The 27,766-nt window shown below is 35.2% G+C and overlaps 1 protein-coding gene across 9 annotated transcripts in view; it reads right to left on the bottom strand.

Moving 5' to 3' along the window:
- dlg5a (discs, large homolog 5a (Drosophila)) overlaps window positions 1-27,766 on the bottom strand; it is a 155,221-nt gene that overhangs the window by 59,768 nt on the left and 67,687 nt on the right. For 5 of the 9 annotated variants that reach the window (XM_068212910.2, XM_005156681.6, XM_068212911.2 and 2 more), the window contains 10 exons: window positions 27,138-27,450; window positions 24,092-24,322; window positions 16,831-17,015; window positions 16,590-16,715; window positions 14,514-14,646; window positions 12,373-12,500; window positions 12,104-12,279; window positions 8,801-8,904; window positions 6,148-6,240; window positions 602-1,468 (listed from right to left, as the gene is read on the bottom strand). In XM_068212910.2, the coding sequence (XP_068069011.1) occupies window positions 602-1,468; window positions 6,148-6,240; window positions 8,801-8,904; window positions 12,104-12,279; window positions 12,373-12,500; window positions 14,514-14,646; window positions 16,590-16,715; window positions 16,831-17,015; window positions 24,092-24,322; window positions 27,138-27,450 (2,356 nt within the window). The remainder of the gene's footprint in view (window positions 1-601; window positions 1,469-6,147; window positions 6,241-8,800; window positions 8,905-12,103; window positions 12,280-12,372; window positions 12,501-14,513; window positions 14,647-16,589; window positions 16,716-16,830; window positions 17,016-24,091; window positions 24,323-27,137; window positions 27,451-27,766) is intronic. The other 4 variants (XM_068212912.2, XM_073919876.1, XM_073919873.1 and 1 more) reach the window with 1 other exon arrangement.

Genomic DNA, 27,766 nt, shown 5'->3' with positions numbered 1-27,766 from the left:
TTATCATTTAATTTAATATTTTATTTCAGTGATTGTAATGATGCATTTTTAGCTTCATTACTCTAGTCTTCAGTCACATGATCCTTTTGAAATCAATACTAATTATTATTACCAATATTATTTTTATTAATGGTAATAGTAATAAAAGCAATACTGGATTAATCATTTCATTTGAAACTACATACATTAAGAAAGCAGTTTTTTTGTAATGTTTTTAAATATTTAAACTTTTTTTTTTTTTTTTACATTTAATAAATGCTGCCTTGTTGAACAAAATAATTTAAATAAAAAAATAAATAAAAAACTCCCCCAAACTTCTACCGGTAGTGTATATTTAATAAATATTTGAATATAGGCTTTATTTATTATAGTACATGCATAAAATTACTAGACCATTTTTAAAATTAAGAATTATATAATATCTTCTAAACCACTTGCTAATTTTCTGCATATTATAAAGAGGCGTGCGTCAGCATTTCTAATGCTCTCTTCCCCTCTCTCTATCCTGCTGGTGCAGTGGGAGATCAATCTCAGGCTGCGAGGCTAATTAAAACAGGCAGGGTGTCTGGCTGTGTCGAGCCCAGCGGATCTATAAATTCACCTGGAAGCTCTGGAGAGGAATGTTTTGAGGAGTCATCCTGCGTCTGAGGGCCGGGGCCGATTTGGGCCTGGGACGCTTCACTTCGGGCTCCTCCGCCCACATCCGACCGATGTCCTCCTCACAGGACTTCCTGGAGCTCAAGACTTTACCCTCACTGAAGTACAAGTTCCCATTACGATCTTCCTGCTTAGGTTCAGAGATGGACATGGCACTAATGGTGGACTCGGAGGTGGAGCTTCCCTGATGTTTGTGCTTGAATTTAAAGGAGTCGCTGCGAGTAGGCGGGGTTGGGGGTGTGGGGGCGGAGTCTGCTTTTAAAGGCTGAGGGCCATGGTAATCAGCTTTTGAGGGGGTATCAGGTCGTTTGAAGGTATCGGCATCAAAGATGGACTTTCTTTGTTTGGGTGACCTGTAGATGGAAAGCTGCGCTGGGCTGTCCGTGGTCATCGCGACACCAACCACCATTTTGGGCCAAGTGCCGCCACTATGTTTCTTCTCTAAGGTGGTCTCCAACGTTACACATTCAGGGCCGACGGACTCTGAGCGAGTGTAGCAGACCTCCTGAAAGGCGCTGGCGCTGTAACGGACTGGTCCCAGTTCTGAAGCAGGTCGCAGTGTGTTTGGGTGCAAGGTGGATATGGGGAAGACCTTCCTTTCAGAAAAAAGGCTCTCCTCTGCATCAGATCTGGTTTTTCGTCTCTCTCCGGCCGTGTCACAGCTGTAAATGTCTGTCTGGGTGGAGCTGTTGTGTTTGAGGTTTCTGCTGTTTCGTGAGTGCACATCTGTCAGGTGGATTCTGCCATTGGATTTCTCTGCCTCCCTCAGGCTCTCGAAGATGTTCTGTCCTGATGTGCTCTGGGGAAAGAACTGTTAATGGACAGGTTCAGGATGGCTGGGAGAAATATACCATAACATCAATAATACAAAATAAAGTAGAGAAATAACTGTTATGGAGGCCTGTTTAAAGTTTAATGGCTACCCATAATACTTTGACTGTTTGAGTAAACTCTGAATTTTGTTTTTGTTTTCTCCAAAAAGACAGAGGGCTCTATTTTGACCATCCATGCGCAAAGTGCAAAGCGCAGGGGGTATGTCAGAATCCACTTTTGCTATTTTAAAGACGGAAAAATCCGCTTTGCGCCATGGCGCATGATCTAACAGGATTGAGCTTATTCTCTTAATAGGTTGTAGGTGTGTTTTGAGAATAAACCAATCAGAGTCTCATCTCCCATTCCCTTTAGGAGTCAGTTGCATCGCGCCATGGTGCTTTTGCTATTTACATGGCGGACTTTGTAAGTGGAAAAACTAAACCCTTCACTAGCAAGAAAACATTTAAACAGAGCATCTACAGCATGAGAATGAGAGAATGAGCTTCTTAATTGTTTACTTTCACTTTCATTCTCGTGGATAAGGAAACATGTTGTACGTACAGACATCTATTAGCCTATAAATAATTAATTTTGTTTGTTAAGTGCAAAGATTTGTTTCAAAACTATTTCTAAATTCAGTTGTTATTTCCAGCAAATGAATAAATGACCAATAAAAACAAAGTGTGGTCAAAAACGGAGTTTTATCCAAATACACATGCTGTGCCCCATATGGTCTAAAACCTGACAGGTGGGCAAATCTAAGCTTGTTTTTAATAAAACAAATATAAATAAGCATATAATAAATAATGCTGCAAATAATAATGACATTATACAAAAGCAAATTGTTATGAATAAACTGAAAAAGCCCCCAAGATAAAGAAAGCATGGAGGTATGGTTTTTATATTTATCTAGGCTGAAAAATAATATTTTTTGTAATATTTTATTCATTTAATTATTTTTCATTTGTAAAGATATTTGCAAATTGATGTACACCCTGTGTGTACTAGCGCGCTTTGTGCTGGACAATAGACCTGATTTGTTCTGGTCTATTGAACCGTCTATATATGTTTTTTAAAATAGCAACGCGCCAGCAATGTGCCTCAACACGCCTCGTTTTTTAGACCAGAACGCCTATGGGCACATATATGAGAGCAAATGCATTTGCTATTTAAACAGCGAGGCGCAAAATGTCAAAACAGCTCGTGCGCCAAGCTGAAACTAGCAAACAACAATTGCATCACGCCTTGCGCCGCATTGCAAGGGTGTATGATAGGGACCATATTGATAGGGATGCACTGAAATTTGATTAAGTCTGTTCTGAAATTGAATCAGAGTGAAATCTTCTTGGTGTAATGTATTGTAAAAATATACATTTTATTTTAAAATTAAAAACCTTTTAAAATGGCAAACTTTTATAATGTTGAAGACGCCTCTCAATGTTTTTATAATGCTGCTCTAAGGGGCAGATCACACTGAAAACAGTTTTTGCATTAGCTATGTTTCTATCCAAAAATGAGAATGAACTTTATGCGCAAAACTGGATTATCGCATATAAGACATGTGAATAAAGCAGTGGTTCCATCCAATGAGTCAAAGAAAAAAAATTTGTCACTTGCCAATTAACTGCCGCCAAATATCAACAGTAAAAACAGAATTTGCTGAGGTAGCAGAAACTGTGTAAATCTTTTCTTTATTTACTAAATGACTTGCGCCTCAGAAGGCAATCCTCACATAGAGTGAACAGGCGTGAGACGTGGAACAGAGACGCTCTTGATTCTGGAGGTAATTAATAATATAACACTAATACTGAAACAGTTAAGGCATTTTACAATGACCAAAACAACATTTCGGTTGTTTTACAGTGTGCTCAAACTGCGGGTTTGTCCATTCACACACATTTTTATCATCACATGATCTCTTAACAAAATTACATGGCCTTTTTTAATGTGCATACTGAAATTTGTTCGATAAAAGTGTTTCATCATAGTTTATACACATCTTTTCTCATCAAATAAAAAGTTTATCCTGCTCAGTTATGCGCATACACTTTCATGCGCATTTTCAAAACTAATGTGCATCTTGGCGTTTCCATCAACTGATTTTTATGCGCATATCCAAAATGTGCATAAAAATAAGTATTTTTTGGTAATTGAATAAATTACCAAAACATTATAAGGCACTCTCTGAAGACCTAGAAGCCCCTAATAGTCCCCCTTTAAAACATATAATTACACAAATAAATATTCATATTAACCAACAAACTGAAAAAGACCCATACCATTATTAGATATATTTACAAAGCTGATATTAAAACGACCTTATGTGCAATTAAATTACAAAAATAACTTAACTATTTTAGTGATGAATAATACATTGATTTCAATAATTAACTGATTATTAAATACACTTATTTCAGTTTTTTAGGTGGTTTTAATGAAATAGTATAGGTGTTAATAGAAAATATTAATAAAATACATTAAAATTATTTTTTTTATTCAGTCAGTGCCCAGATTTTTATGCATTATTAGTTTTCATTAGCTATTATTAGACTCCCGGTATATAATAAATTATTTAACTATTATTGGGAAATTGGGTGCGTCTCAAATCGCATACTTCTGCACTATTCTACGCCGTTAGGTTGTATAAATAGTGTAAGTAGTGCACTCACACTGAAAACTCTTTAATTACCCGGATGATGCACACGTAGCAGAAGGGGCGGATCCTTTGGATGCTCGTTTTGGATTACTTTATTTATTACACCGCCTCTCAATGGTAAATGCGGTTATACTCATGGCAGGTATTATTAGGTAGTTGGAACATTTATTTAGCTAATTTAGCAAACATCATCAGGGAAACTATCGAGTCAATCTAGGGCCCTATAAACTTGCAACATAAAAGAAAGTTATAAATAAAGAACTAAATAAAAATCTAAATTTTAATATTTGCTATTAAAAATATATACATATATTTGCTAAAAAAATTTTCCAGTGTTGCCTTTACAAAACCTCTCAAGTCAATTGCAACGCTCATTTTGATTAGCTTTTCAGTCAACCGTGAGTTAGCGATGCTGTTTTCTTTTCGCACTCACATTTCTGTGCGTTTCACTTTCTGGCCCTGATTTGAAAAGTGTGCAGAGTCACAGGAACTGGGGCGTGTACAGCATGCACGGACCTGCCTCCTATGAAGTGACGTCATCAGCTGGCAACATCGTGACACAAAGGAAATCAGCCATGAATCGCTGTCAGATCTAATCAACATAAGCTAAAACTGTTTTTAGGGGATGTTTAAACCGTTGAACAGTAAAACTCGCAAAATTGACTTGAGAAATATAATTTTTTTTTTTTTTGCAGCTCAAATTCCTTTTTATTTCTCAAAACTCAATTTTCCCATTGCGATTTTTTTTTCTGGATTTGTATTCATTCATTCATACATTTTATTTTCGACTTTATTAATCAGGGGTCGCCACAGCGGAATGAACTGCCAACTTATCCAGCATATGTTTTACGCAGCGGAAGCCCTTCCTGCTGCAACCCATCACTGGGAAGCACCCATACGCACTTACATTCACACACATACACTACGGACAATTTTAGCTCACTCAATTCACCTATAGCGCAAATCTTTGGACTTGTGGGGGAAACCGGAGCACCCGGAGAAAATCCACGCAAACACATGCCAACTGACCCAGCCGAGGCTCGAACCAGTGACCTTCTTGCTGTGAAGTGATCATGCCTGCGCCACTGCATCGCCCGCAATTTGTATTATTTTTCACCATTTTTTTGGTCATTACTTTATTTCATTTGCAAATCTTTCGTTAATGTTGCAAGTATATATGGCCCTAGATTGACTCCATAGGTAACGGTTTAAATTTACGCTTAGTAAAAAAAACATTTGTGTTCCATTTGAGACGACACTACATACCTATACTATGCTGTTGAGTGTGTAAGTACATAGTGTATAGTGTGCCGTTTAGGATGCAGCTTTTGTAACTACAAAGTAAAAAAAAAATAATAATAAAAAAAAAATTTAAAAAAAAAAAAAAAATATATATATATATATATATATATATATATATATATATATATATATATATATATATATATATATATATATAAATATTATTTTTTAAATATAAAAAAATAATATGTACATTCCTAATTCAGAGGGATAGTTCCGACCAAAATAAAAATGCTGTCATCATTGCCTTACCCTTCACTTGCTCAAAATTGATTTGACTTTCTTTTTTCTGATAAACTGATGGTTGATGTGGCCTATTAATTTCCATAGTATTTTTCCTACTATGGATGGCCAGTCAATGGATACCAGCAACCATCTTCCTTTGTGCTCAACAGAATAATAAAATCAAATAAGTAGTAAAAAAAAAGTAAATGATGAGGTTTTTCATTTTTATTTTTGGTAATCTATCCCATTAAAACTATTCACAATATTTAAAACAGCATCAAGCAGTAAACATTCTTTTAAGAAGAGCCTTAACTACTAAAAGCATTAAAAAAGAACATCTACAAACTAGCCTATATTCCAAACTTGATTCCATCAGTAATGCCTGAAGACTTCGTATTCTCACTCAGACAGGCCTGTCTCAAATCCAGCTTGGAATAAATGTCACGGCAGCAGCTTGGCATGTGGTAATGAGACAGCAGAGAGAGAACAATCACCTTCATGAGAGAGAGAGCGAGCGAGTCCCTGCCACCCCTCAGCAGAGCCTCACATTCACTCAGAGATTTGTTATCCAGAGCGATCCCATTTATCTGGGGAAGAAGAAATTTAGGTCAGCGCTTCACCAAAAAAAAAAAAAGTGCAGAACTTTCAATCCTTCTATTTTCAAACCAAGAAATGACTTTGGAAACTTGAGAACAGAGACAAAGAGATACGCCTGCTGAATGAAGGGATGTACTTTAAGATCTCCAGATAAGTCCTTCCATCTTGTTAAACTTGAAAAGTTCTTTACTCAGAATTAAAACTCATTACCACTGTAAAGTCGTTATATACCTAAACTAAAATCAAATGGAGAAATGTTAGAAACAAAAAGCACTGGCTGTGTAAATTAATCTTATAGAAGACTATGGGAAAATGGCACCCTAGAGGTTCCATAAAAGTGATCCATGACACTGTATTTCAAGTCATAAAATAGCTTTATGTAAGGAACAGATTGAACTCAAGAGCTGTTATTCATCAAATGTAGCCCTCAAATGAAATAGGATGCCATTAGTTGTCAGGTCTGAAGTCAGCCACACACAACAACCAACAGCATCCAATTTCAAATTGTACTTTGCTAGTCGAAACAAATTTTGTTGTAAATTTCAGCACTAGATATACAGTTGAAGTCAGAATTATTAGCGCCCCTAAATTATTAGCCCCGTTTATTTTTTCCCCAATTTCTGTTTAACGGAGAGATTTTTTTCAACATTTCTAAACATGATAGTTTTAATAACTAATTTCTAATAACAGATTTATTTTATCTTTGCCATGATGACAGAAAATAATATTTTACAAGATGCTTTTAAGACACTTCTATACAGCTTAACTAGGTTAATTAGGCAGGTCAGGGTAAGACTATTAGAAAAAAATGCTTAAAGAGGTTTTTAATTTTTACCTTAAAATGTTTTTTAAAAAAATTAAAAACTACTTTTATTCTAGCCGAAATAAACAAATAAGACTTTCTCCAGAAGCAAAAATATTATTAGACATTTCTTGCTCTGTTAAACATAATTTGGTAAATATTTAAAAAAGAAAAAAAATTCAAAGGGGGCTATAAATATATGAATATTTTTACTAGCCTGCCTCTAGTAAAAGTTAATTATCTTGATTTTTTATAATCACTCTTCATAAAAATAGTGTGCAAAAACACTTAGAATGACATTCTCCCTTTCTACAAGTCATTAGAGGGGGAAATTACTGCCCATTAGGAATGTTCTCTGTTTATCTTTATGTTTATGTTTATCTGCCAAATTTTAGTCATCTTAGACAACCTTCTCTTGAGCCACCACTAACCACTGTTAGTCCTGTTTTAAATCTGCCACTATGCTGACCTGACACACAGGTGTTTATAGCTCTGCTTACTTTTAAAAAGAGGGCTGGGAGCATAACATAATTTGATTTATAAGCGACAGTCACCAAAATGGTGCAGGATTTGGATCAAAGAGTTATAAAATACTAGTTCTGTTGTATTTTGAGCTGAAACTTCACATATACACTCTAGAGACATCAGAAACTTATTTTACATCTTGTAAAACTTTACATAATGGGTTTAAACCAAGCCACATCTACCTGGCAAGCAAAATGACATGACAAAAAGTCTTGTTTTTGGTAAAATTGTAAAAAAAGAAAAAAAAAAGAAAAAAAAAAAGAACAATTCTCTACCAAGGAATTCAAGTATTAAACCATTTTTGTGATAAAATAATATAATATAATATAAAATAATATAATATAATATAATATAATATAATATAATATAATATAATATAATATAATACATTTCAGTAAGTTTTCAAGGAATATTTGTAATGAATAAATAGATGCATCAAATGAATAGTTCACCTAAAAATGTTATTCTGTGATCCTTTATACACCCTTCAGTTGTTTCACATCTGTCTGAGTTTCTTTTTTTCTGTTAAACACAAAACTGATAGTCTTAGATTCCATAGTATTGTTACCTACAATGAATGTGAATGGCAATTAGTTTCCAACATTTATGTATCAAAACATCTTCTTTAATGTTCAACAGAGCAAAGAAACTCAGAAAGATTTGAAATCACTGACAGGTAAGCAGGGTAATACATTTAGATTTGTCAGTGAACTACACCTTTAAGTACATTAATTATATAATCAATAAAAATCGAAAAGTCATTTCATGACTAATATGTTACCTAAAAATGTCTTGTTTTTGCAATTTTTAAATGAACTATTCCTTCGCTGATAAGAATTGACAGATGTGACACTATTGATTGAACCATCTGACATGTCCAGCATCAGAGCCAAAAGGTTAGAGATATCCACCACCCCGTATCCAGCATGCAGTTAAAAGTAACACCTGATCTGCTCTCAGGATTAACATCTGTGTTACTTATCACTGGAGTGCCAGCTATCACTTAGCACATCACCAGTCTTATATTCAGCACCTCCATTTAAGGACTGCCCTGGACTTGATTGGCACTTCGTCTAATGAGCCTCCATGCATTTAAGATAAGGAAGTGGATTAAAAATCTGCTTCGGTTTGGATACTGTGATGAGCGCTAAGGTCAGACTTTTGTACAAGCAAATCGGATCCTTGACAGCTTCGGTTTGACGAAGGCTCACATGACTACTTACGGCAATCAGGCGGTCTCCGATGGTAAGAGATCCTTCTCTGGCAGCTGGACTGCCCGGTGCGATGCCAGCCACGAATACACCACCTTCAAGAGCTATACCAGCGTCTGTGCGGAGCAGAATTAAGAGTCATTAATAAGAAAACAGAAGGCAAATAGCTACGGAAAACAGTCAAATGTGTCAGGGAAGACATAGGAAGTTTCTTTATTTATTTATTCATTATTCCTTTTAATGAGTCACAGTCATAAAAGGATAATTCAATCACTCATTATCTGGTTTTAAACCTATGTTGAACAGAAGATATTTTGAAAAATTCTCCTTTGATGTCAATTGTAGGGAAAATAATGACTATGTAAGTCAATGGGTACCATCAATCAGCATTCTTCAAAATATCTTAATTTGCACTCAACAGCAAAAATAAAGCAAACAGGTTTCGAACAAATGACATAGATTTCATTATTGGTTGAACTATCCCATTAACACCATGTCAGCTTTAAATGTAATCATTTATATCCGCCTTTATCCACATGGGATTACAGGGTTTAAAATGATGGACTTGCACTTCTGATTTGGGAAACTTTCATTTAAAAGAACGGAATCAAATGACTTCATTATAATGATGTGTAACAAATAATAGTGAAAACCAAGTTAGAGGTACAGTGCTCAGCATAACGGAGTACACCTCATTTTGAAAATAAATATTTTAAATATTTCTCAGTGAATATGGATAATATATATTGGTGCATTTGAACAAAACAGATTTATTAAACATACATATTTATAAAAATAATATTTTAGTCACAGATCATCTTTAGAAACAGAAAGATAATACTCATGAAAAATATTGCAAAAAATATATATATTATAAACTTTTCAACAAAATTGTATATATGTTTTGTTTCTCTTAATGTTTGCTATTTTTGAAAATCAGGGTTCATACACATTTTACTATGTACGTTGTTTTAAAATTCCATGACTTTTTTTAATGACTTTTCCAAATCTTTAGGGTAATAATTCATGATCTTGTTTCTTGTTTCATGTATTGTCTACGTACACGTGGTAAATGAGAAAAAATGCACATTAAAATTTATCTCAGCATATCAAAAAATATGTGACAATCTATGTAGTTTGTATTTTTATATTTGTAAATTAGTTTTTAGAAAGTATCTTGCTGTGTGTGTGAAAATTTTATAAATGTTGTCTTGTGTTTTTACAAGACTTAAGATTAGTACAAATTTGCCTTTTGCACCCTTACCTCTGCAGTTAGATATTGTTTCTTGACACGACACTCAAAATACATCTCGAGTTACTGTGAAAGCGAGTAAAGACAGGCGAAGCTAAAATTGCTTTTGATTTTTTTAAGTTATTGCTTTTTACCCATATAGTTTTTTTTAAGTTGACCCATCCAATATAGTGTCAAGTATTAGTCAAGTTCATCTCACAAATCTTCAAGTACACAGTTAATTGTTAAATTTCCATGACTTTTCCAAAACATTTTGGGTTTGTTTGTTTGTTTTTCCAAAACTTTTTCAGGCCTGGATAAGGCTTTTTAAAATTTCATGACTTTTCCAGGTTTTCCAGGACCGTATGAACCCTGGAATATGTAAATTAATAATTTTCTCTAACATACATTTGAGTTACGAATTTCTGAACCATTATTGTAATATAATTTGGCTTCAGTACTGGCAAAACTAAAGTAAATGCACAAATATAATATTATAAAGCATCCTATACAAAATATTAATTTAAATGAGAGATTTACTCATATATTTGTAAAAAAACAAGCCAACATTATAAGATTTTCACACAGGCAGCAAGATACTTTCTAAAAACTATTTTACAGATATTTTTATACTTTTTGTACTAATTATTTCCTTTATATTCCACACTGTACATAAATTTCTGTAATATGAGGAAAGGCTCATTTTTTTTTTTTTAATGTCCAATAATCTATTTTCTGAATAAACAGGGCCGTAACCAGCCTAGTGAAAGGGATGGTTCTTTTTTTTTTTTTTTTTTTTTTACTCGAAATGTGGTTATTCGCATTATTTTTTTTAATTAATATGATGTTTAAATACTGCATTGTAGTGACATTTTAAGTTGCATAAGCTGGTCGGAAAGTCATCATAACCACACTTTTCAATGTACCAAATATTTCCTTAATATTTAGAATAAAGAAATATTAATAAACACTTATTTTTAAAATACAAATGTATACATTAAATCATTAGGAAAAAAATGGAATCTGTTCAAGTTTTAAATTAAAAACTGTAGCCGAATGACATTAATTGGGAAAATAACAAACTGGCCAGCACATTCAATTGTCCTCAGTCACATTTGCCCATTTTAATAATAAAAATGAAAACATAACTATAATAAAAGAGCTTTATGATTTTTCTAACCTTTCTTGGAAAAAAAGTACATGTGATTTAAGATTCTTGGATAACAACAATAGCCAAATTAGTTTTCAAAATTAGTTTAATATGGGCCACTTTTGGTGCTTAACACTAGATACGTTTCTGATGGTATGATATCCTTGAATAAAAATATCGGTAATATCGGTTTCACAGCATTATGATTACTGCTCTAAAATATATTCTTTTTAATTGTTGAGAAACATTTCAAATATTTTGGAGCAGCAAACATGTCAGGCTAAATGATTCAAAAGATTTATTGACTTCTGCTGTCTTTATTTACAAAGGCATCCTTGGATATCTTTTCTGCTGGAGATACTGCAGTCCTGTTTCAAGAATAAGGTGCAATTTTTATAATAAAATTTACTTGTAAATGTTTTCTCAATTTAAAAACAATACAGATGACTTCACTTACATCCGATTGTGTTTTCTTGCACAGCTGGATATTGGACTCATGAAAAATAATAGTTTGCATTGGACAAAACTGATTAGCCGAAATCACACTGATGTGATGGACAACAGATGATTCGGCTTGGTCTTAAAACAGTTTTAATGGGTTATTTTCTCAATTTATGGTGGTATAGCAGTCAAAATAGGACACATGAGCTAATGTATAAGACAAATTCTGGACCTTTGTCATTGAGGGGTCTTTTGAACCACTCAAACCCCCCTTTTTTGTTGTTGTTCGTCATCTTTTCAAACTCAACATTCTACTAAAAAGTGTTTTGTACTTAAGAGATTGTTACATAAATCACAAATTGATTTCTCTACCCCATTCAGTAAATAAGAATGTGGGAGTTTTGTATGAGCGATTCATCATCTTGTAAATACACGTCCATAACAGTTATAAAATAAGTTTCTTAACTGCCTAATTTAAAGTAGTAAGTGATACCTTTGTGTCCGATGAGATTAATGTGAACAGAAGTAACCAGCCTTCCTCCTAAAGATTTCCTCCTGCGAACGACCATATTGATCAGGCCTCCTCCATTAAGTACAGCTTTGATGACCTGCTTCCTGTCTTTGTTCGTCAGGTCCACATCATTTATCTTCAGCAGCCAATCATTCACCCTATTGAGAGAAAGACACGGCTGGTCAGGACAAAACGACGGGCAGTGAAATGAGCGGGCCATTATCTGTAAAACGCTCAATATGTGAATTCACCTCAATCTTCCATCCGCGATACTTCCTTTGTCCACCCGAGAAACAAATATCCCACAGTCTCCTGGTAAATATGGATCATTCACCCCCTCTGCGATATCAAACCCCATTGCCTTCAAATCCATGTCGTCCTGTTTGGGAGATAATGATGGTCAGAGGGAGAACAATTTTATCTAAGTAAAGACAAACGATAAAATGACGAAAATCAGACAAAGGTCAAAATGTTTCTCCTCCACTACCTAGGTGAGGAATGGATGGTTTTGCTGCCATTTTGGGTGTCTTGTTTTTGCGATATTATAAAAACTTCACTCCTAAGTGCCCTTTAGAGAGGAATATCCCATTTGGAACATACCGTAAATAGTAAGCACGGCAAATGCTGAAATGTTGGTCTGCATGTTAATCATGGCCGCCATATTGAGGTTTCGTTCAAAGCTGAAGTGCTCAAAACTGGCTACTACAAAGGTCTTTTAAGAATGAAGGATTTTAAAGGGTACAACTGAAGGACACTTCAGGCCTCTATGATCCATTGCAGAGAATTTGTTTGGTGTTAAACTACAGGTTCTATCCGGGAGGGTAGACTATGCCTATGCCCTAATCCCTTTGAAGCTGTCACTATAGAGAGAAAACCCATTTAAAGGGATTAGGGCAAGCCATTCCGAAAAGCTACAGTATATGAAATGTATATTAAATATAGCAAGTTTGATGTCTTATGTCGAGAATACAATGATGCTTGCAGTGACAATTCTATAAGCCTAAACGGTAATAAGCCCTGTGTATAATTCATGTTTAAACAGTATGGCTCGGTTGGAACCTCAACCGAGGGGGTACTGAAAAGTATCAGGTACTAGTTACAGAATACAGTGGAAAAATGAGCCATATCGTACTTTTCTGAAGGGCACTTCAGAGTGAAAACAATCTTGGCCACCATATTAAAGTGTCATTCCAAACTGAAGAACTGAAAACTGGCCACCTGGGAGGAATAAAGGCTTTCAAAGAGTAAAACAGATGGACACCTCATGCCTTCATGATCCTTTAATCCAAGGGTGCCTAAACTTGGTCCCGGAGGGCCGGTGTCCTACAAGGTTTAGTTCCAGCCCCAATCAGACCCACGTGGGCTAGCTAATCAAGCTCTTACTGGGCTTTCTAGTCCGGGTGTAACGGATCACGGTTGATCTGTGATCCATACAGATCACAACACACAGTTCAGAACACACATGACCCGTGGATTAATAACTTTTTGTTAATTCGTAGGTTATAACAATTGCAGAGAGATCGCCTTCGGCGTCATTCAAAACACATGTATGGAAGCATTTTGTCTTCCCTTTAAAATATAATGATGACAGAAAAAGTTGTGGTGGGACATACCTAAATGCTCTCATAGGCTATTAATTAAAGGTGTTTTCTGTCACTGTTTGTTTAGCCTGCATTAAAGCGTTCAGTGTAAGGCTTCAGTGTAAAGCAGTGTAAAACAACCATCAAAATTAGGTTATATTTGAATATATATCCAGATATTCATGAAGAGCTGCAGCCCTGCAGAGTTTAGTTCCAACCCTGCTTCAACACACTTACCTGTAGGTTTTAAACAAAACTGAAGGAACTCAATTAGTTTGATCAGTTGTGTTTAATGAGGGTTAAAACTACACTGCGCAGATCTGCGGTTCTCCAAAAAGTTTGACACCTGAATCCCTTCGAAGCTGTAACTATGGAGAGAAAACCCATTTCTAATTTTAACGTAACCTTTTATCAAACCATTTGTTTGATTATTGTTGTGATACAAAAAAAAAACAAGTTTTTCAATTAACTGTTCATGGTTTTTTTTTTTAAACTGTAAGGGTCCTCAACGAGCAAATCAAGTGTATTTAATGTATTTGGAATAAAAAATACACACATACACATGTTTGTTACACACACCCACACACACACCCACACACACACACACACACACACACACACACACACACACACACACACAGTTACTTTAATGTAACAGTTTGGTTTATTTATCTAAGGCAAACCACCTTCTATCAAGTTTAGTATTTGGCCCTTCATAAAAAAAAAAGTTTGGACATCCCTGATCTATATGTATCATATTCTCCAAACTATTCTTTAGGCTGTAGGACTTTGGATTTTTCCATTCTACTTACCCGATCCTTCTCAAACTCCACCACTTCAGTCTCCCACTCTAATGAATCAGTGTCTATGGCTGAATCATGGGAGCTGTGAGCCATCAGCTGGCAGAAACGCGCCTCCTTGTCCAACTGGCTCTCCATCTTCTCCCTTCATTGGGAAAGAGAAAACAATACAAGACAGAGTATTTTCTCTCTCATTTCTCCAAGCAGTCTAATTCATCTCATCCCCCCAAAAACCAAAACAAAACAGAATGAATGTCAAGTGTCAATAGTCTTTGTTTGAAGTGCTTCTGATGCAATACTAGGAAAAACTGAGCCTTACAGGCCTGCTTGATAATAGGAATTGGCATCAGGGCATTTTTGCCACTGTTCACGTAATCTGTAAAGACTGTGCTAGATGGAGATGTTATAAAAGCTGCATCAAGGTCGCACCTTAAAATTGGCTAGTAAAAAACAGGATCAAGTAGTTGGGGAATACTAGCAAACTGTCACTAAGATTCATAGACTGAGAGAAAAGCCTGGAGGGCATCAGTGACATAAAAAAACTTCAGAATAGTTTATAGAGCTCTTAAAGAGGGTGTTTCAACCACTAGGGGGCGTCTGAAGCAGACTTTTGATGACAGGAAAAGGGATTGAGTCTGGTTACAAATAAGCAGACCTAAAATTTACAGAACTATGAATAATTTGTCATAAATTAAAATAACTGTGGATTCTAAATGTTGAATGATCTGCTGCTTGCCAATTTTTTGCACAGGGAAAGAAAAGGCACACCAAAATCATTATTAAATGACTGATTACCTAATTGATCAAATAAATTGATTCATCAATGATTTATTTACTACTTTTTTAGTATTCGATGTATTCTTCATTATTCTTTATTTTCATTTATGCACAATAATATTTAATTATTTATTAATAATTATTATTTTATACAAGTTATTACAGCTAAAATCTCCAAGTTACAATGAACATTCTGCATCCGTTAAGTATTGTAATGTAATGTAATGTGTATTTATATAGCAAATTTATTGTGTATGGCCATACACCCAAAGTGCTTTACAATCATGATGAGTTCTCTCCACCCCCTTACCAGTGTGCAGCATCTACTTAGATGATGTGATGGTAGCCACGGTACAATGTCGCCAGTGCGCTCACCACACACCAGCTATAGATGGAGTGAAGAGACAGTGATAAGAGTCAATTCAGTGGATGGGGATGATTGGAAGGCCATGATGGGTAAGGGGCGATGGAGGGAAATTGGCCAGGACACCGTGGTTACAGGAGGTAATTTAATAAAAACTTATTCATAATTAAATTTGTTTATAACAAATGTTATTACCATTATTAGTATAACTGTTGGACTTGCACATTAAAATTTAGTTATAATATCCAAATGAGGCACTATTTTTTAAATATTAACTTATTTGTATACATCTTTAGCAGATCTGAACATATGGTGTTATTATTTGTTGATGAGTTTATTTATTATTTGTAAACTGAATCTCTTTTTATTTAGAATTTTAAGAATCACATTTTACCCGTGATCTGTTTATATACACCTTTTTGTCCTTTTAGAATAAAATGTTGTATAAAATCTGTAGTATATAATATAATTAATTTAACAAACAAATTAAATGTGAAAATATCCTTCAGTAAAAAAAAACCCTTCAGATTATTAATGTGAATAAAACAGTGACTTTAATGTATGTAAGAGCTGCTGAAGTAGAGATTTGTGGCCCAGCTCAGTAAAAAAGAAACACAATCTATATATATATAGTAATTAAAATCTATACAAACAAATTGATAAAGCGCTACAAAAAAACTAAAAATGTATTTTGGATGTTTTTTTTATGTAAACAATTAATGAGCTGCCAAAAAGTCAATTAATATTAAACATCAATTAAACATTAATATGGCTACTAAATTTTTAAATTAAAACAATAATAATAATAGTAATAATAATAAAAAAGTATTTCCAAGCTTTTATTCTTTTTTTAAATGTATTATAAACATTACCATTTACTAAAATTATTTAAACACCCTGGCTGACTAGAAGATTGACAGTGAGGGAAGACTACAACAAATGTTTACTTGAGCTCTTTAAGTTCCCTGGCCGCATCATTGCGCTGTTTCCTCATATCATCAAGGTTGCGTAGGGCATCGGCCAGATCACTGACGGCTCGGTCTCGCTCTCTACGCAGGTTATCACACAACGTCCTATCAAAACAAAAGAAAAAAACACACTCAAGCATCAACACCAACAGCAGTATACAGATTCATTCAGTTGCATATTGATTATGTACATAATAGATTATTCAGTGGCTAATAGTACCGTATGCTCTCTCTCTCTGCAACAATCTTGTCTCTCTCTTGAAAGGCCCAATCTCTGCGACACTTAGCCACCTCAGCCTCCTGCACTGCCTCCTTCAGCTCCTGAGACATGGCTTCACACTGCTTCCTCAATATGTCAATCTCTTTATTAGCACGCTCCATGTCCAATGTGGCAGAGTCTTGTTTCTGTGGCAAAACATTTGATGAAGTGATAGATGATTTTTTAGATGATTTGATTAACAAAATGTGTTTTAGAAAGCATAACTTAAGGTAGGACACTGCAGGTAAATAGGGTAAAGAATATATAATAATATTTATCTGCAGAATGAACTGCAAAATGTTTTGTATTTTAAGTTTTCTAAAATTTTGTTTAGATATCCAAATGAGGCACAATTTTAATAAATATAAACTATACATTTGTAATTATTTTTAGCACAGTAATACTTGACATTCAAATTCTAAATTCATGTTTCATTTAATTTATTTTCTATAAAAAAAAATATATATATATAGACACACACACACACACACACACACACACACACACACACACTCTCTCACTCACTCACTCACTCACTCACTCACTCACTCACTCACTCACTCACTCACTCACTCACTCACTCACTCGCCACTTTATTAGATACAACCATCCAACTGCTCATTAACGCTAATTTCAAATCAGCCAATAATATGGCAGCAACTCAGTGCATTTAGGCATATAGACATGGTCAGGACGATCTGCTGCAGTTCAAACCAAGCTTCAGAATGGGGAAGAAAGCTGATTTCAGTGACTTTGAATGTGGCATGGTTGTTAGTGCCAGACAAGCTGGTCTGAGTCTTTCAGAAACTGCTGATGCCGACAAATCTGCTGCAATTGCATGATGTCATCATGTCAACTGAATCTATACCATGAAGGATTAGGCAGTTCTGGAAGCAAAAGGGGGTTCAACCCAGTACTAGTAAGGTATACCTAATAAAGTGGCCAGTGAGTGTGAGTGTATGTGTATATGTATATATATATATATTTAAAAATATTTTATTCATTTAGACTGACTGGGATGATCATTTGCAGTGCTTTGTTATTTATTTTTTTTGTGTTGGGGGTGGGGGGGGGAGTCTAACAGTATTCAAGTATAGTAATTGAACATTTAAATGTAAAATAACATGGTCATTGTTTAATACTTTAAAAATAAGATTATTTAGTAGCATCTTTAATAAATAATCTAATCTTGCATTGTGACTATTGCACATACACACATTGCTATATCAATGCTCAATCAATATATTGTCTGTGTCTTTAATGTATGTTTTTAATCTAATTCATTTTTATTTGTATAGCGATTATACAATGTAGATTGTGTCAAAGCAGCTTAACATAGAAGTCCTACCAGTTTTCAGAGTTGAAGTTTAGTTTAGTTCAGTTCAGTGTGGTTTAATTTTCAATGTAGAAGTTCCAAACACCGAAGAGCAAAGCCATCAATTCGCAGCTCCACAAGTCCCAATTGTAATTATGTAACTTTTTAATGTTGACGTATAGATTCATGGCACAGTTCCATAGAAAAATACACATTTTGAGAATACAACCTTTAAAAATTTGTATAATCACAAAAATTACACAGACAAGTTCATAAAGTGCCACAAAAGAAAAACAACTCTTTACATTAGACAGGAAACAACTGAAGAAATGCCAAAATGGCCATTTTTACCTGCAGTGTCTGATCTTAATACATCTCTAAAGTCATATTGGTGAAACAAATCTTATAAATTTCACCTTGGAAAAGAAAATCTAAGAACAGCAACTCTAGAGAAGTCAGAGAGCCCTCTAGTGGACACTGTGCTTCAAGAACTTCCAGCTGCCTGAATAAATCTGCTTATAGTTTTTTTTTTGACTGGAATAATCCAAAGGCTCACAGCTTATGGGATTTTTATGAGCTTTGTGGATTGTAGTGTTTGTTTGTTTGTGAAGACTGGTGTGAAAAATCAAGACAGACAGGGACAACAGTGAGGATGCAATGCTTGGAGATTTGACCAAAGATTCAACTCTGATAAGGTCACTTCAATATTTCTTTTCAAAGAATAGAAGATAAGTGCAATTATTTTGAATAAATATTCAGTAAAAACAGCAACGTTGATAAATATTGCAATTTAAAATGTTTAAATACTTTATATTAATATGTTTTAAATAGTAATTAACTTCCAAGCTAAGCTTAATTTTCAGCATCAGATCTCATAGAAATCATTACATTTTTTATTATTAGCATTTTTAAATAATAATAATTAAAATAAATAATAAAATAATTGTAAATTGTATTAATGGAAATCATGCTATTTTTTCTCCAGAATGAATAAAAGAACAATAATAATTTAAATCAGAAATTTGATATGCCATTACAAATCTCTTAAAGAGCCCATATTATGGGTTTTTGAAAATTCTCCTCCATGTAGTGTGTAACACAGCTCTAAGTGAAGTGAAGTATCCAGCTAAGGCTTAAATCTGTAAGAGTACATTGTTTAAAACGGTTGATTCATCTATAAAAGAGTCGACTCATAGTGCTTCAAACGAGTCACCTTGATACCGAGTCATTAGGTGTTTCGCCATGACGTACGAACGAAACCAAGTTATTCACGTGCACGCGCAAACCCGGGAGATTTGAAACCTGCGGCAACACCCTCTAACACAGAAACCCAGACACACACAGACCCACAAACACACGCACACAAACATGCTGGTCGATTGAAGTCACACTGCAGATGGATATTATCGAGTCTCTACCCAAAGATGAAACCTCAGCATTATAACCAAGCAGTTGGAAACTACTGGAAACTTCTGCAAACTACATGCTACAAAGAATACTTCATCGGCGTTTGTTAAAGGAAGGATCAGTAAAGAGTAACTTACTGATGGACGTCAGGATGGGTTTCTTCCTCCATTTCTCAAGTGTAAGTACGTGCGATTAAAGTTGTTGCCTAGTTTACTCTAGCTTGCAAATGCATTTAGTTGTGATTTGTTACTTGTAACCGCGTGTACTGTATCAGGTTAACTGGCTATATTCTCTTATCGCGTGCAAAGTCACGTTAAAAACGCGACGCATGCTGCTTTGATTACGGAGCTCCGTGGACGAGGGTAGTGTGTGTGTGTGTGTGTGTGTGTGTGTGTGCGCTGTCGTCCGGAGGTATGTGTGTGTGTTTGTGTGTGTGTGCGCGCGCGTTGTCGTCCGGAGGTATGTGTGTGTGCGCGTGTGTTGTCGTCCGGAGGTGTGTGTGTGTTTTTGTGCGTGTGTGCGTGGACGAGGGCAATGTGTGTGTGTGTGTGTGTGTGTCTGTGAAAAGAGCAGAGTGAGACAAGCTAGGAGATCTCCTCGACAGTTTTTGGAGTTTTTGCTCAATAAAATAGTCGTCTGTATTTTCAAGTCCATCGACTGTATTTACATTGACCCACTGGCAGCTAAAATCCACGCCTACACTATCGAGCGTGTATGAACTGTGATTACTTTTATATTGATGATTAGCTGTTGGGCATTTCACTCTCTGACTGAATGCAGTTGACCAATTGCAACAGACTGTCATTGGTCCAATCAGCGCAGATTAGCTTCGCGCTAAGGAGGGGTTTGGGAACAAATGAATCACTGTACGATTCATACAGGAGTCGCTGGAATAATTAGGTAAAAATAAATGCAGATTATAAGACCATGAAAGTGTTTTTTGACCTTGCATGCATATTGTTGGAGACTGTTGTTGGAGACCCTTAGAACCAAGATATGACCCTATTTCATGTATAATATGGGCTCTTTAATCAAAAGTAATGGTTTGATCAACTTTGGTTTGATCTCCTTGATTCATATATTTTCTTTTTTGTTAATACTACTTATTCGACAAATAACTAGTAAATATGCCTAACAAGTGATATTTGTCCCCCATTTTTAATGAATGTTCATATAGGGTTGCGCAAATATTTAAAGAGTTCATATGCAAAACCTTTTAAATCCATCAGACCTCTTTTCTTGTAACTGAGCATTTTCTATCAGGCTCCAGTGATTAGGTTCAGAAGTTTCATTTTATATGTAATGATACAGTTATTAGCTACTAAATAAAATACATTTTGTTTAAATGTCACTTTAGACAATTCTTTGGTTTTTAACAAGGTAAATTTTCTTTAGGATCAAAATGAGCTAAATCCAATAGTGCTTTTTATGCAAAAAAAAAAAAAAAAATACTCTAAATCTACCTATTAATACAAGACAGTGTAATTAGTTGAAAATCACTAAAAATACAATTAGAAATTATTTTACCAAACATAAAACTCCTAAAATAAAACATGTATATATCTGTCCAGTAAGTGGTGGTTCATTCCGCTGTGATAATCTCTAATAAACCAGAGATAAACCAGAAAGGACAAATAAATGAATGAAATCTGTCAAGTAAGTGCATTTACCAAAAATCTTAACAATTTGTTGTCATTTCTGATATTTGGGATTCAGATTTAATGTAAGTAGAGCAATGTAAACATTGTAAGCCGAGCTTGTTGGATTCAAATATTGTAATGAAAAAGATTATGAAACATCCATATTTGTGCATTGCCCATTAATATAAAAAGATCATCAGATGTATAGGTATTATGAAGTGATACAAAAAATGTATTGTTTGACACATTATATTTATCTTTTAAAAATAGCTTATATTTATACAAGTAAGGCCTACTGGGCTAAAAGGGGATATCTCTCAGACAATTTTAGAAGCTGTCAATCATTCAATCCCATCATACTTAAGGTCTTGGTCTCTTCTTTATCCTCATAGCATCCACGTGGGATAAAAGAACGACATCTTAATTCAGTGTTTTGTGAAACGCAGTTGCCGTTTAATGTATAGTAAATCAGACAAAAAAAAAAAAAAACGTTATGAATGCATGCTACACTTCTGACTGTACATTGTGTATTCTTTTCCTTATAATGCACAGACTTTTAAGGTAAGGGATGTTTTCACTTGACATTCACTGACAGTCGGACAGGCTAATCCAGTTAATCAAACTCCGTCTTTTAAAATCAAAATCAGAAGCATATAAAACAGTCTCTTCATAAAGGCCGGCGTATAAGCGCGCTGCTATATTGAAAACATCATTCAATTCACGCTTCTGATTGCTTCTCGGGATATAGCGGCTTTTACTGTCAAAGGCAAGTGGCGTTTAGCAACTTTTGCCAACAAACTGTTATTTCTGATTGCGCTGACGCTGCGATTTGGATTATTAGAAGCAAATCTATTTGTTAATAGTGTACTAAATGCCTAAAGCATTCACTTAATGTCATTAGCTAATTTTTGGCGGAAATGGCGTTCAGCGGCTTTTGCATCTAAACTCTTTATTTATAAATAATATCATACCTCAATATCTCTGTGAAATGTTCTAAAATATTGCTCTATATTTTAGTAATGCTATAATAATGTTGAGTGCATATTTGTAATGGTACCTTGGACTGATTGAGGCTTATCATGGATAAATCAACATGACACAATATCACTAAAAGGTGGCGACATGTCACTGCCTTGAGTGATACATTGAATCATACAAATTAGTTGTTCAAACGTACCATTATATTTTTTTACTATTTACTACCACCATTATCAAGGCAAGAAAAATAAAGACTTTAAATTGTATGTAAAACGTAACTTAATATTAACTTCTTGGCTTTTTTTACGGTTCCATAAAATATGCTCAGGAAAATAAAAAAGGCACTCTTGTTTGTGTCATATCACTTATTTCTTATTATCACACAACTGCATCATGCATCTTTGGTTTCATGATTTATGTTGAATTATAGTAAACTATATGAATTATAGTGTCATTCTGACTGTATTTCAATAGGTCTTATCCACAATAAATGATTTTGCACTCCAATGACACCTTTTTGGTAGTTTTTTTTACAAAGTGAGTGATATATTGGATTATGTGAGTTTACATATTCTCATTGCAGACAAATATTGCACTCTCAATCCACACTATTCTAAACCCTTTCATTTTATTGTGCTTTGTAATAAAATGTTATTTTAAGCACTTGCAAAAAAAGTGAAATGACTTGTAAACATTAACATCCTCAATAATGGGATCCTAATAGTCAGAAACCCATATTTACAGATGTTTATAGTTCAATGTGTTCCTACCGCCACAGCAAATACCGCGGCTGTTTATCTGCAAAATGCACCTTCAACTTTTGACCGTTAGTTGATGCTTTTGCAATAGACTTCAACAGCTAAAAAACATCAACATGCAATTTTTAGTGTTGCCAGCTTTGCTATTTCATAATGCTATAAGACGGTTGCAATAAACAAATAATCTAAGATAAACAAGTAGTCTAGCTATTCAGCGAGCTCATATATTGGCTGCCTTATGCTGTGTTCACACCAGACAAGGCATGCGTGGATAAATCTGCGTAAAGAGACGCGTGAACATTTTGAGTTTACTCGCTTCATTCGTGCGTCAAATTCACTTCACAATAGATGCGTATTCGCGTCATGGGCAGGGCTTCTGTCTGCCCAGTGACTCTAGCTTTGTTGCTAAATGGCTAACATGGAATATATTGAGAGAATAGATGCGTTTATAAAGGCTGAAAAACAAGGTTGATTCATTTGGAGCTGTGCCTGAATGCACTAGATCTTTTCAGAGGTGCACCCAGCTCTGTAAGTTCATCTCCTCCAGAAACTGTACCTGGATGATGGAAGCTTTCATTAGAGCATGAATTACATCTTTCTATATTAAGGCTATAACAGTGCTTAATTAATTAATTTATTTATTTATGTATTTATTTAATTGTTATTTATGTTTGTATGTATGTATGTATGTTTGTACTTTCATTTTAGATGTCGTCGTCAAAAACTGCTGTTACACCTAAAAATATTTTCTTGTTAGTGCCAAAAGCCTAGTGGTTAGTGTGTCGACACAGCACCAAGGTGCTCACAGCGACCCGTATTTTACATGGTGGTAATAATCATATTGAACTGCCACCCACTGTACTGAGCATTTTTCCCCAATCCTGTGAGATTAGCAGTTCTTCTTGTTTTAAAAAAAGAATCTCCGTAATAAAATTGTAATGTTTTTTAAAATAACCATTTTTCAATCTTTTTGAGCAGAGGGACTTTAAACGTTTTCATGATTAGTTTTCTTCCATTAGTCATGAATTTTCCAACACTGCACCATGTTTTCCACTAGAATATGAAACATTATTCTTTATAATATCATTAATGAGAGCATATGGTAAAGCGCCTACTATAAGCACCTGTCGGGCCTGGTAGTATTCACGCAATAACTGGTCTCTCTGGATGATGGCTTCGGTTCGCTCTTTCCTGGCAACGTCTCTTTCCTCCCGCACGGTCTCGATGTCTTTACAGGCCTGACTCAGCTCTTTCTGGGCCTCTGCTTTGTCCTTCACTTCGTGGCAGTATTTTTCCAACAGCTCGTTTCTCTCACAGATGGCACGGTCTCTATCCACCAGCGATGAATTTAGCTCCTACAAAAAGACACTAACGTCAGCGACAGTTATACCCTATTGATTTAAAGTGCTTTACAAAACAGCATGTTATTTGCTGGCTGCCTAGCACAAACTTGGCAACAAAAAGGTGATTTACAGAACACAGAGCATATAAAAAAAAAATGCCCAGTCCAACCATACACTTGAATCCTGTATTTATGAGACACTTTCTCAAATAACTGCTGACTGAAGATAATGCTTTGATTTATATTTCAAGGGAAATATAACAAAAAAACTAATCTAATTCGAAAATAAACTAAACAAGTTTGGCCCTTTTAAATTAAATTCAGGAGTAAACAGCATTTGATCTACCACTGGTCCCAGGCAATTATAGTACATAAAAGGTAGGTGTGAGGATGTAGGCCTCAACCTTTCGAGAATTTTGTTTTTCTGCAATATACATTGTGATATGAAAATAATTCAACAAAAGATAACCTAAATAAGGGTGACTCAATGGTGCAGTAGGTAGTGCCTTACAGCAAGAAAGTCACTGGTTCGAGCCTCAGCTGGGTCAGTTGACTTTTCTGTGTGGAGTTGGCCGGGTGCTCCAGTTTCTCCCACAGTCCGAAGACATGCAGTACAGGTGAATTGGCTAAGCTAAATTGTCCGTAGTGTATGAGTGTGTATGGATGTTTCCCAGAGATGGGTTGCAGCTGGAAGGGCATCCGCTGCGTAAAACATATGCTGGATAAGTTGGCGGTTTATTCTGCTGTGGCGACCCCGGATTAATAAAGGGAATAAGACGAAATGAAAATGAATGAATGACCCAAATAAGTCTACTCATAAAGAATTTATACATGCATAAAACTAACAATTTATACATGCATAAAACTAACAATTTGCAAGCGTAGAACAATAGAACAAAGATATAAATATTAATTTTAAAATTTAGTATCTAAGAACATAAATTCAACATCAATCAAATTTAATTTTATTGTCATCATTGTACAAATAATTAAATACAATTTAATCTTTGCTAAATCTGTAAACTTTAGAATTTCTTTGTTTAAATACACTTGATATATTAGCCACAGTTCTTTAAAACACATCTAAATGAAAATTTTTCACTCTATTAGGGTTCACATCTGCAATGACTCCACAAATCATGAAAAAATTTCATCCAATTATGTAGAGTTGGACCGACATCTCACATTATTCCGATATAGTAGCCCAATCTGTCTGTCAGCAAATGCAAATTTGAACAAATGCGCAGCCGTTTGTATGCAGATCGGTAAAAACATGCTGGGCCCTATCATACACCCGGCGCAATGTGGCGCAAGGCGCGGCGCAATACTTGTTTGCTAGTTTCAGCTTCACCTTCATCTGTGTCTTGTGTGTACACAGTATTAGCCCTATAACTTTAAAATAACACACACTGTACATCTTTCTATATTAAGGCTATAACAGTGCTTAATTTATTTATTTATTTATGTATTTATTTAATTGTTATTTATGTTTGTATGTATGTATGTTTGTACTTTCATTTTAGATGTCTTCGTCAAAAACTGCTGTTACACCTAAAAATATTTTCTTGTTAGTGCCAAAAGCCTAGTGGTTAGTGCGTCGACACAGCACCAAGGTGCTCACAGCGACCCGTATTTTACATGGTGGTAATAATCATATTGCAATGACTCCACAAATCATGTTCTGAAGTGCGGTTCCTGGTCATTGTAATCACAACTCAACATTGCAGATCCTGTGAGGTGACTATTGTAGATGCACACATTGCAATATCGATGCTAAAACAGCTTTAAAATAAAGGATGAAGGATAGCATGATCAAACCAGTTTTCATTTTGTTATGTGTTTCATGATAATGGTTTATGATTTTATGAACTATGAAAATATCTGGGGCATCACAATGGCGCAGTGGGTAGCACTATTGCCTCAGCAAAATGGTCGCTGGTTCAAGCCTCAGCTAGGTCAGTTGGCATTTCTGTGTGGACTTTGCATGTTCTCCCCGTGTTGGTGTGGATTTCCTCAGGGTGCTCCGGTTTCCTCCACAAGTCCAAAGACATGCGCTATAGGTGAATTGGGTGAGTTAAATTGTCCGTAGTGTATGAGTGTGAATGAATGTCCAATCCTCCCTTGTATCAATGGTTCAGGCTGGTGGTGGTGGTGTAATAGTGTGGGGGATATTTTCTTTGACACACTTTGGGCCCATTTTTACCAACTGAGCATTATGTCAACACCACAGCCTACCTGAGTATTGTTGCTGACCATGTCCATCTCTTTATGGCCACAGTGTACCCATCTTCTGATGGCTACTTCCAACAGAATAACGCACCATGTCATAAAGTATGAATCATCTCAGACTGTTTTTTTTGAACATGACAATAAGTTCACTGTACTCAAATGGCCTCCACAGTCACCAGACCTTAATCCAATGGAGCACCTTTGGGGTGTGTTGGAATAGTAGATTGCATCATGGTTATGCAGCCGACAAATATGCAGCAACTACGTGATGCTATTATGTCAATAGGGACCAATGTCTCTGAGAAATATTTCCAGTACCTTGTTAAATCAATGCCACAAAGGATTAAGGCCGTTCTAAAGTCAAAAGGGGTCCAACTTGGTCCTAGTAAGGTGTGCCTAATAAAATGGCCGGTGAGTGTATATTTTTTTGTGTTCCAACAGAGCAAAAAAACGACAACAAAAAGTATATTTGAGCGAGATAATAAAGACATAATTAGTTTTTTGGGTGAACTATCCCTTCACTAAGAGTGTGCAATTTTATTAAAGATCCATCCAGGCTCATCATAATTATCTGACAGCCATCATTTGAAAAGAGTTACCTGTCTGAGAGCTTCAAGCTCTTCGCTGGCCACCATCCTCTCAGAAGAGGTGTTTTTCAGCCGGGCCTCTGCAGCCTCCAACTCCGTCTGCAGCTTGTCCACCTCTTTAATGACCTGGTCTCTTTCGCTCATGATTAGCCGGTATTCGTTAAACACAGAATCCCGCTCCTCCTTGTACTTCTCACCGTCCTTCACCGCCTTCAGCTGGAAGTTCTTGTAGCGCGTCACCTCCGACTGGAGTCTCTCCATCTCTCTCTGCAGCTCCTTGTTCTGTGCCGAGGCCTTATTTAGCTCCTGCTGCACAGAGTCAAACCTAATGGGTTTCAAAAAACAAACACTATTAGTAATTGTTTTCATGATCAATGAGTTTCATTATTTAAATATAGTCACCTTGGAATTATAAGGTTCTATCTTCTATGAGTTTGAGATATTGAGCTTTAAAGTTTTTGCATTCCATATGGCAAACAGTATGCGTGTAACATTTGTTTTTTAAATAAAGAGTTTTAAAATGTAAACAACTTATAAAAAAAACATTAAATGACAATTTATTTAGATCATGGTATAAGAATATGTCAATAACTAATTTTTGACAAAAATGTCAGATAGAACCTTATAATTCTAAGGTGACG

Source organism: Danio rerio, chromosome 13 (assembly GCF_049306965.1).
Source record: "Danio rerio strain Tuebingen ecotype United States chromosome 13, GRCz12tu, whole genome shotgun sequence".
NCBI classification, from domain to species: domain Eukaryota; kingdom Metazoa; phylum Chordata; class Actinopteri; order Cypriniformes; family Danionidae; genus Danio; species Danio rerio.
This window is presented reverse-complemented; position numbering and strand designations above follow the sequence as displayed.